Source organism: Rhinopithecus bieti, unplaced genomic scaffold (genome assembly GCF_001698545.2).
Source record: "Rhinopithecus bieti isolate Rb0 unplaced genomic scaffold, ASM169854v2 scaffold_11288, whole genome shotgun sequence".
Lineage (NCBI taxonomy): Eukaryota > Metazoa > Chordata > Mammalia > Primates > Cercopithecidae > Rhinopithecus > Rhinopithecus bieti.
The window spans coordinates 537,654-549,556 of NW_016806818.1; the positions used below are offsets into that span (position 1 = coordinate 537,654).

Here is an 11,903-nt window from a genome sequence, read left to right on the forward strand (position 1 = left end):
ATATGGAGATTGAATCAGTAATCAGAAAGTTCCTAACAAAGAAAGGTCCAGACCAGGTGGCTTTCTAGGGGAATTCTACTCAATATTCTAAGAAGAATGAATACCAATTATTTTAATTTTTTAACTCCTCTAAAAAATAGAAAAAAAGGGCACACTTTCAAAAACTCCTTTCTCGAAACCAGTATCACCTTGATTCCAAATCAGACAATAATAGCACAAGAAAAGAAAACTACAGGCCAATGTCCCTGATGAACATTGGAACAAAAATCCTCAATGGAACACTAGTGAACTGAATTCAACAGTGTATTAAAAATATCATAACACCATGACCAGGTGGAATTCATCCCTGGGATGCAAGGATGCTTCAGCATATGCAAATCAATTAATGTGATACAACACAATAACTAAAAGGAAAGCAACCTCACGATCATCTCAACAGATGCAGAAATAAAGCATTTAACAAAGTTCAACAACCATTCATGATGAAATCTCTCAACAAAATGAGTACACTAAGAACTTACCTCAACACAAGAAAGGCCATGTATGAAAAGCCCACAGCTAACGTCATTATTAAAATAAAAAAACTTTCTGTCAAATATCTGGTAGAAATGGTGCTCATTCTTGCCATTTCTATTTAACATAGTACTGGAATTTCTAGCCAAAGCAATTAGACAAGTAAAAGAAGTTAAAGCATTGTTGTGGGAAGTCAGGGACCCCAAATGGGGGGACCGGCTGGACTCACTGCAGAGGAACATAAATTGTGAAGATTTCATGGACATTTGTCAGTTCCCAAATAATACTTTTATAATTTCTTATGCCTGTCTTTACTTTAATCTCTTAATCCTGTTATCTTTGTAAGTTGAGGATGTACGTCACCTCAGGACCACTGTGATAACTGTGTTAACTATACAAATTGATTGTAAACCATGTGTGTTTGAACAATATGAAATCAGTGCACCTTGAAAAAGAACAGAATAACAGCAATTTTTAGGGAACAAGGGAAGACAACCATAAGGTCTGACTGCCTGTGGGGTTGGGCAAAAAGAGCTGTATTTTCCTCCTTGAAGAGCACCTATAAATGGACGTGCAAGTAGGGAAGATATCGCTAAATTCTTTTCCTAGCAAGAAATATTAATATTAATACCCCGGGGAAGGAATGCATTCCTGGGGGGAGGTCTATAAATGGCCACCCTGGGAATGTCTGTCTTGTGCAGTTGAGATAAGGACTGAGATACGCCCTGGTCTCCTGCAGTACCCTCAGGCTTACTAGGGTGGGGAAAAACTCTGCCCTGGTCATTTTGTGGTCAGACCAGTTCTCTGCTCTCCAACCCTGTTTTCTGTTGTTTAAGACATTTATCAAGACAATACGTGTACCGCTGAACATAGACCCTTATCAGTGGTTCTGCCTTTTCCCTTTGTCCTGTTCCCTCAGAAGCATATGATCTTTGTTAGACCCTTATTAGTAGTTCTTTTTTGCCCTTTTTTTTGGCAAAGTTTTTTGCCCNGAAGACAACCATAAGGTCTGACTGCCTGTGGGGTTGGGCAAAAGAGCTGTATTTTCCTCCTTGAAGAGCACCTATAAATGGACGTGCAAGTAGGGAAGATATCGCTAAATTCTTTTCCTAGCAAGAAATATTAATATTAATACCCCGGGGAAGGAATGCATTCCTGGGGGGAGGTCTATAAATGGCCACCCTGGGAATGTCTGTCTTGTGCAGTTGAGATAAGGACTGAGATACGCCCTGGTCTCCTGCAGTACCCTCAGGCTTACTAGGGTGGGGAAAACTCTGCCCTGGTCATTTTGTGGTCAGACCAGTTCTCTGCTCTCCAACCCTGTTTTCTGTTGTTTAAGACATTTATCAAGACAATACGTGTACCGCTGAACATAGACCCTTATCAGTGGTTCTGCCTTTTCCCTTTGTCCTGTTCCCTCAGAAGCATATGATCTTTGTTAGACCCTTATTAGTAGTTCTTTTTTGCCCTTTTTTTTGGCAAAGTTTTTTGCCCTTTGAAGCATGTGATCTTTGTACCTACTCCCTGTTCTTACACCCCCTCCCCTTTTGAAACCCTTAATAAAAACTTGCTGGTCTGAGACTCAGGCGGGCATCACGGTCCTACCAATATGTGATGTACCCCTGGTGTCCCAGCTGTAAAATTCCTCTCTTAATACTGTCTCTCTTTATTTCTCAGCCAGCTGACACTTATGGAAAATAGAAAGAACCTATGTTGAAATATTGGGAGCGGGTTCCCCCAATAAAGCATCCAAGTTAGAAAGGAAGGAGTAAAATTACCTCCATTTTGAAACAGCATCATCATATATGCAGAAAACCCTACGAACATAACAATGACAACAACAACAACAGCAACAACAACACACTGTTAGTACTAATAAGTAAATTTCATAAAGCTGCAGGACATGAAATCAACTTACCAATCAGTCATGTTTCTATCCACAAATGAGCTTATCTGAAAAAAATTAATAAAAATCTCATTCCTAATAGCAGCAAAAAAAAAAATTAAAAATAGTAATAAACTTAACCAAAGAGGTGAAAGTCTTATACACTGAAAATTATAAAGGCAATGATGAAGGAAATTAAAGAAAATACAGACCAATAAAAGGGCATCTCATATTCATGAACTGGAATAATTTATGTTATTAAAATGTTCATACTACCCAAAGTGATGTACAGACTCAATACAATCCTTATCAAAATCCTAATGGCATTCTTCACAGAAATAGAAAAAACAATCCTAAAATTCATATGGAACCAGAAAAGACCCTAAATAGCCAAAGCAATCCTGAGCAAGAGGAACAAAGCTGAAGATGTCATACTTCCTGATTTCAAAATACAATGCTTTACTAATCAAAACAGCATGGTACTGGTATAAAAACAAACATATAGACCAATGGAACACAAGACAGGCCTAAAATAAATCCAAGCATCTACAGTCAACTGATCTTCCACAAAGGTGCCAAGAATACACAACAGGTAAAGGAGAGTCTCTTCACAAAATGGTGTTGGGACAATTGGATTTGCATGTCAAAAGAATGAAATTGGACCCCATCTCATAACATATACAAAAATCAACTCAAAGTGGATTAAAGACTTAAATGTTGACTTGCAACTGTAAACCTATTAGAAACACAGAAGAAAGGCTTCATGACATTAGTCTGGGCAATGATTTTTGTATATGATGACAAAAACACAGGCAGCAAAATAAGTGGGATTGAATTAAACTTAAAAACAAATCTGCACAGAAAAGGAAATAATCAACAGTGAAAAGGTAACCACTGGAAAAAATATTTGCAAATCATATATTTGCTAAGTGGTTAATGTCTAAAATATATAAGGAATACCTACAACTCAATAGCCACAATAAAAACCAAACAAACATAAAACCCCGCAAAACCTGATTTAGAAATGGGCAAAGAACCTGACTACACATTTTTCAAAGATAACAGCAATGATCAACAGGTCTATGAAAAAGTGACCAACAGGTCTATGAAAAATGCAGATCAAAACCAGAATCAGATATCCCCTTTTACAGAGGCTATTATCACTAAGATAAACGATAACAAGGGCTGACAAGGATGTGGAGAAAAGAGAATCCTTGCTGGTGGGAATGTAAATTGGTACAGCTAGTATAGAAAACAGTATAGAGACTCTTCACAAAATTAAAAGTGAGACTACCATTCGATCCAGAAATCCCACTTCTAGGTATATAACCAAATAAAATAAAATCAGTCTCATAAAGATAAATCGGTGTCCTTATGTTTATTTCAGTGTAGTCACAGTAGCCATGATATGGAAACTACCCTAATGACTGTCAATGAATAAAAGAATATATGAAATACATATATGTATATGTGTGTGTATATACACATGACACAGTTTTCAGTGTATCCCTAGAGTCCTTCCAGACAATCACTGCCCCGTGCATTGCAGTTGGTTGCCAAAGCCCCACCTGGCACCCAGTGTCCCTCCACCCTAACTCCACAATTCGCTCCATGCCACTGCCTAAGTGCATCATAGTGTCCCTGTCTCCCCATTACACACACACACACACAATGAAATATCATTCTGCCTTTAAAAAGAAGGAAATTATGTCACTTCCCACAACGTGGATGAACCTGGAGGACATTATGCTAATTGAAATAAGCCAGATACAGAAAAAAACAAATACTGCATGATCTCACTTATATGAGGGACCTAAAAGGGCAAAACTCATAGCAGGAGAGAGTAGAATGGTGGTTTCCAAGGGCTGGGGATAGTAGGGTGGGGAGAAATGGGGGCATGTTAGTCAAATGCTACAAAGTTTCAGTTATGAAAGATGAATAAGTTCTGGAGATGTAATAAACAGCAATGTGACTATAGTTAACAGTGTTATATACTTGAAATTTGCTATAAGGGTGGCTCACACACACAAAAAGAAAATGGTAACTATGTGAGTGGTGTATGTGTTAATTAACTTGATTGTGGTGATTACTTCACAATGCATACAAATATAAAAACATCAAGTTGTATACCTTAAATATATAGTTTTAAATTATCAATTATCCCTCAATAAAGATAAAAAAGCATTGTGTGTTGCATTACTTACATTTACTGCAAATAGAAAAATTGTGTCAAAGTCCATCTGTGTAAGAATCTAAAATATAAAAAAAACTTGCACAGTAAAGTATGTTTTCTTTTATTTCCTGGATCTGTTTATTCCATTTATTAGTAATAGTGCATTTTTTCCACACAATATTCTCTTTTACTTTAACTTAATGCATATGTAATAAGAAAGATTTACTATCTCAACTAGCCTCTCAGTATTTACATGAGGATAGAACAGATACGGTGTGACACCCCTCTCCACTGCTTACTGTGTGTACCAAGAAGGCAGAAAGCAGCTCACACAAGCCTAACCTGGCCCTGTCTTTCTCAGGCTTCTCAGGATGCCCACAGCACGTGCTGGGGAGCCAGATTCAGGGAGAAGCCAGATCTGTCTTCAGGAGGTCACAGCCAGCAGGGTACAGTTAGGATGTGCCCTGATAAAGGGGAACACAAGAGGAACTCCAGGCAGTGGGGGGATGGGGACACTATGGTGCACTCAGGCAGTGGCAAGGGGGCAATACGTGGAGTCAGGATGGAGGAATACTTGTACCAGGACAGAGGGGGGCTTTGGCAACCAACTGCAATGCATGGGGCAGGGACTGTCTGGAAGGACTGCAGGGATAACTGAAAGCTGTGCCAATGTATTAGCCATGAAACCTAAGAAACTCAGTACATGTTCTCCCTCTGCTCACCAAGAATTTGCATTTATCTTGTGGTACTTTTTGGTTTTCCAGTCTACAGTAATTATGGACAGCCCTTTGTATGCAGAGGACTAACTGCTATGACAGACAAAGATGTGTGTGGATAAAACCCTTGCCTTCAGGCACTTACAATCAGTAAGGTTATTTAGCCAAAGCCTCAAACAATAATTCAAATTGTGTTATATTTCAATATAATATGATTTCCATGTGTCCCATCTCTCTGGATCTCCCTCAGTGCCTACCAGAAAGGCGTTTCAATGCTCAATAAGAGAATACTCTTATTCTTTTGATCCCATCTTCGTTATTTATTGTTTCAAAGGAAATCCAGTCGTTTCAATGATTTTTCAGTGTACATCCAGCTTCTTTCTGACATACCGAATATTTGTATTAACAATTCATAATTACATAATCACATAATCTTTCCATTCATTTAATGAATCCAAACATTTTATGCCAGTTATGTGCTTCGACAGATAGTCTATGTGATAAAATATCTCTAGAAAAGTTAACTGTCTTGCCAAACCCATCATCTAATAAGGGACTTCTTGTCTTCCATCTATTTTAATTGCACCTTACACTGATGTTAAATGATATATATAAGTGAACCTCATCTTAACCCTGAAACACACAATTCAACATCATTTTTCTGAACTAAATACAAAAAACAAGCAATACATATGTGCCTCCTTTTTTACTCACTTGAGACAATATAGACATTTAGGTATTCACATATCATTGAATTCATTTGGATCTTTGAATACTTGAGCTTCAAATTCCATCTGGCTCTGTAAAAAAAGGTACTCAATTTAGTATAGATTTCCAAAAAAGGTAGAACACCACAAAATATTCTGTATGTCTCCTCAGTGTGTAGAGACAGGATAACTGAGGGTGAGTGGGCATCGAGAACTTCTGGTGTTCATGCATTTCACTCACAGATCTCATGACTACACTCAAAAAACAGTGCTTGGTTCTGTGGCCACAAAGATGAGCAAGACCAATTGACTCAGGTCTCCAAAAGTCTCCAGCCTGGTGGCAGAGACTGTCCAGAAACTGGAAAGAGTCAGTCAGGGCTGCATGGGCTGTGGTAGGTAAAGGCACACGGTGGACTATGGGAGTCCAGGAGGACCAATCAAGGCACAGTCAGGCCTTGGTTGGGAACAAGGCACTCTCTGGAGCAGGAAGGCTGTACTGAGAGCCAAGGGGAGGGGGATGTGGTTCAGTAAGGCAAGAAGCCAAGAGCATTCACGGGATTTATTCACAAGGTGGGAGGGTGACCTTGCAAAAGCAGATTCAGGGGTAGATGGGAAGAAGTGATAGTAGTTAGGTATTAAATGTGGACAATTATTTCAAGAAGCTAGGCTTTGAGAAGGAAAACCATTATACAAGAAATAGAAGTAATAAGTGTGAAATTAAGGTAAGTTCTCTCCTTTTCTTTCCTTCTTTCTCTTGTTCTTTCATTTTGCTTTTCAGATGGGACAGTTTTGAATCTTTTAAAATTCTAATGGGAAGGTTTCACTAGAGAGGGAAGAGATTGAAGATGTGGTATAAAGATAAAGGTAAATGATAAAATAGTTCCTGAGGAGATGGAGAGATCCAGAGCTCCTACACTTCTGAGACCCACCCACACACCTCACGCATCCATCCACCTCATCCTTTCGTCCATCCATCCATCCATCTATCTACTCACCCACCTACCTCGCCAATCCACCCATCTCACCCATCCATCCATCCACCCAGTCACCTACCCATACACTCCATCCATCCATCCATCCATCCATCCATCCATCCATCCACTCATCCATCTACCCACCCACCCCATCCATCCATCCATCAATCCATCCATCCTCCATCCATGCATCCATCCATCCATCCATCCATCCATCACCCATCCATGCATCCATTCATCCACCCACCCATCTATCCACCCATCTACCTACCCACACATTCACCTCACCCATCCATCTGTCCTTCCATCCATCCACTCATCCTTTCATCTACCCATCCATCTACCCACCCACCTACCTCTCCCATCCATCTACTTACCTCACCCATCCATCCATCCATCTACCCACTTACCCACCCACTTCACCCATTGACCCACTTCATCATCCCATCCACCCATCCTCCATTTCCCACATGCATCACTCATCTATCCAATGGTCAAATCGTTATCATAATCTTCTATCAAATCTTCATCTATCTATCGTATCTCATCTATCTCTTTAATCTATTCACCCACCCATCCATTCACCCACTCATCCATCCAACCATCCATCTACCACCGCACACACCTCACCTATCCCACCCACCTCATCCATCACTCATCCATCTATTCATCCATCCATCCATCCATGCATCCACCCACCCATTTGCCCCATCCATCCATCCATCCATCCATCCATTCAATCCACACACCCATCCATCCATCTACCCAATCACCTCAACCATCCATTCATCCATTCACCCATCCATCTACTCACCCATACACCCACATCATCCATCCATCCATCCATCCATCCATCCATCCATCCATCTATCTCTCATTACTAGACACACACCATGTGCTACACACAGTGTGTGGGGAAACACAGTGAAACAAAGACTAGGTTCCTGGCCTCAGTGAGCTGACATCTACGTGGTGAGACAGATATACTTAGGTGATAAAAAGAGCTGCTAAGAAAAAGAAAGAAAGCAGGGCTAGGGGATGAAGAGTGAGGATTGTTAAGATGGTCAAGACAGGGCTCTGTGAGGAAGTGGCATTGGAGCAGAGACTGGGTGAAGTGAGAGAATGAGGCCCAAGAGAGTCTGGGGAAAGGGCTTCTGGACAGAGGCAGCAGCAAGCGCATAGGCATGGAGGAAGCACATGAGCCAGCTGCTGTGACTCCAGCAGCAAGAGAGAAGGGAGGTGATAGGATATGTGGGTGGAGAGAGGGGAATGGCCCACTGGGTACAATTCAGAACCCTCTGGGGGGTTTTGAGCAAGGGAAGGGCCTGACAACATTTGCATTTTAAACATACTGGATACTGTAGAGAAAAGTCAGTAGGGGATGACAGTGGAAGCCAGAAAGCTAACAATCTAGGCTAGGTAACATATGACAGTGGCTTAACTTAGAGTGGCGGTGAACAGATGTGAGGAGAAGAGGCTATATTCAAGGACATATTTTGGAGGTGTAGCTAATAGTGTTAAAAGAGATAAATTAAAGATGGCCCCTAGGTTTTGACTGAACAACTGGGCATATGTGCTTGCCACTTAATGAGACAGGGAAGACTGAGGGAGGGGTGAGTTTTGGGGAAAAGTCAAAAATTTGTTGCAGAGATCTAAGTGGACATGTTAAGTAGGCAGCAGGAGATACATGCTAGGGCTGGGAAGAGTGATACTGTTTCTATATCACATCACACCACCTGCCTCAATCTTTCAGGGATGCCTTGTCACCTTCAAGACTAAACCTGAGCTCCAAGCTCCACAAGCTGTGCTTCCGCAGCCTCTTCACCAGCCTCAGAGCACACCAAAATCTCATCCAGTGCAGATGCATCTGCATCTCCTGTTCCATCTCTCGCTCCATCTCTCTTTCTGTCTCTCTTTTGTGCATACATCATCCATTGCTGAGATTATTTTTTCCCATCTGACCTGGCTCTTTTGTCCTTTGAAAACCAGTTATTCTGATAAGCTCCCTGCCTTGCCAGCCATTTACCAGTCCTCCCATACATCTGTTTAAATGACCTTTTCTCAAGTTCCACAACACTCTACACATATCTCTATGACTCTGGCACCAGGGTACCCAGGGTATTCCACTAATAAGTGGGTAAACTTGGACAAGTTGCCTAAACTCTCCAAGCCTTGGTTTCCTCATCTGGAAAATGAGGCTAATATTACTGCCTACTTCACACGGTTGTTACGGGGATTAAATGAGGCAACGTGAGGCTTAGTGTTTACAACATTGCCTGGCATAGATGAAGCACATACAAGTAATTAAGTATCATTATAATAATACATATCATACTCTTGTGTAATTATTTTCATCGGAAAATATGAGCCCTTGAGTAAAATCACTGAGCCTTTCATCTGTGCTCCTGGCACACATTAAATCTCATTATTTGTTTCTGACATGAATGAGTTAATGAATGAAACATAGCACCAGGCCACAACAGTACCATGAAATGAATCAGCAGGTTATTCAGTGCGCTTTCTGTATTTAAAATACATTCTTTCTGGGTGGACAGGATTTGTCTAATCCACTACCCATTAAATCAAGAAGTCCTGGGTTGTTCTACATTATATTTTGGTTACCATTCAGGGAAAGTTATATCAGTACCTTTGGATCAGGAAGACATGGCCCAAAGGCCTCCAGTAGAAGAGTCTCTTCTCTCACAGCCAGTTCATAGTCTGCAAAAGACAGTTTCCCATCATGGTCATGATCCTAGGGGAATGAGAAACATGTTAGGCAACACCTAAAATGATTACTGCTAATACATGCTCTTTTCATAGTCAAGAGTTAATTTTTTAAAATGTGTTAGGCTGGGAACGGTGGCTCAGGCCTGTAATCATAGCACTTTGGGAGGCTAAGGCGGGGTGATTCCTTGAGGCCAGAAGTTTGAGACCATCCTGGGCAACATAGGGAGACCTCATCTATATTAGAAAAAAAATTAGCTGGGCATGGTGGTGTGCATCTGTAGTCTCAGATACTTGGGAGGCTGAGGCAGGAAAATTGCTTGAGCCCAAGAGTTTGATGATACAGTGAACTGTGATCATGCCACTGCACTCCAGTCTGGGCGACAGAGCGAGACCCTGTCTCAAAAAAAAAAAAAAAGTGCTAGAAAAATAAGAGGTTGGGCAGTGAAATTGAAAAGAACTATTAATATTATAATGAGGAGCATAATTTATGTGTTTTATTTAAGCAAGCAGGGAACTGAAAATTATTATAATTTAAATTCTTATTTCTAGCCCATATCTGGCCTACAAATTTTAATAAAAAACTTGACATTACCCATATTTACCATTTTCTTAAGTGTAATTTCAACCAAATCTTTAATTCCTTCATCAGGGTCTTCCTCAGATGGCTGTTTGAGAAGGCTGTTCTTCAACATGTGAAACATTTCCTCCTTTGAAATGAATCCGTCACCATTCAAATCAAACACTTCAAAACAATCTTTCAAAAAAATAACAAATTATGAATTTGATGCTATCAGTAAGGTAATATTTTCTCTGATAAAGTTTTCAGGGTCAAGTTCTATCTTGATGCTGTATCAACCCCACAGGTCTTCGTGCAGCCTGATTCCCATTGTAAGTGTCAATGTATATGAGAATATATACAATAATCTTTAGAAAATATTTCCTGACTCTCAATTATGAAAAAGCATACCAAGGAACAGTAACTTGAATATCTTCACCTTGAAACTCTTGGAAAACTGATTGAAATATGGCTCATAAGCAGAGTTCATCAGAATTAACTGAGTTAATTAAGAACACTGGAATCAATACTCTCTAGTTTTATGGTTACAATTCAAGTAAAATCTGTCAAATGCTTAATACATAAATGTATATGTACATAATTAGCATGTGTAGTAATGCCTATGGAGTCTTCCTTGGCATAAATTACTCCTCGGAATCACTTGAATTTTCTTTTTATTAACTTTCTTTCGTATTTTATTGACTTGAATTCATTCTATAAAATAGGCCTGTGGGATTCAAACCAACTAGCCAGCCAACCAACAAACCCACTTTACTGTCTGGGTTGAAGGACACTGATTTAAGTGCTTTAGATATGTTATTCATAAAGTACAAACCAATAGGACAACCTGCAATCTTACATTTCATTTTTTCTTCCAAAGATCCTCGAAGAAACAGTGATAATCCATGAATCCACTCCAATACATTTACACAGCCATCATTATCTTTATCAAAACCTCGGAATACTAAAGGGAAAGAGGTTAAATGGAACACCTGTCCTGCATGATAATTCTCAGTAAAGAATCTACGTTGGCATCACTCACTTTTAAAATTAAGAGAACACTTCAGTTTGTACAGTCCAATATTCTCATTTGATGAAAGAGGAAACTAAGACATCATGATATCATGAAACTGTTTTATTAAACATTCAATTTTAAAATGTTTTGTGGGAACAAATACAATTCTCAATGTCTAAGTATATTGATCATTAATTAATAATAAGTATGTTGCTATAAAATAAGTTGATCATATTAATTAGATATGTTAAACATGCTAATATAAATAAAATACTTTATATTTTTGTTACTCAAGTCATTACTTGATGCATAGAATTATATCTTGCCACAGAAATATTTTCTGTGATGGAAAGAATTTAAATGTCCTTTTAAAACTATTCTATTTATTATGTTTATTAAGTAGAAATCGAAATGTTTTGGGTTTTCTGATATAAGGTAAGAGAAAGGTAGTTAGTCAACATGACTTTGTCTTCTTCTTAAATACACAAAACAAAGCCGATATTACCTCCTTTTCTGTGATCTTTTCAAAATTAAATTTGTATATTCCAATGACACTGGGAATGCAAAACACTAAGCTTCCTACCAAGAGGATATCCAAGCACCAAACCTTTTTTTTTTTTTTTCCAGTTATGGCTGG

General features: G+C 39.3%; 1 protein-coding gene across 8 annotated transcripts in view; it reads right to left on the minus strand.

Moving 5' to 3' along the window:
• CLXN (calaxin) overlaps positions 1–11,903 on the minus strand; it is a 35,991-nt gene that overhangs the window by 16,945 nt on the left and 7,143 nt on the right. For 4 of the 8 annotated variants that reach the window (XR_001886685.1, XR_001886686.1, XR_001886681.1 and 1 more), the window contains exons 4-6: positions 10,298–10,449; positions 9,616–9,720; positions 6,002–6,087 (exon numbers count right to left, since the gene is read on the minus strand). Coding sequence is in view for 2 of the 8 variants with exons in the window: in XM_017877617.1 (XP_017733106.1) it covers positions 6,028–6,087; positions 9,616–9,720; positions 10,298–10,449 (317 nt within the window). In the remaining 6 variants the exon portion in view is untranslated. Of the gene's footprint in view, positions 1–2,431; positions 2,467–4,602; positions 4,651–4,685; positions 6,088–9,615; positions 9,721–10,297; positions 10,450–11,903 lie in introns of those variants that run through there. The other 4 variants (XR_001886683.1, XR_001886682.1, XM_017877618.1 and 1 more) reach the window with 4 other exon arrangements.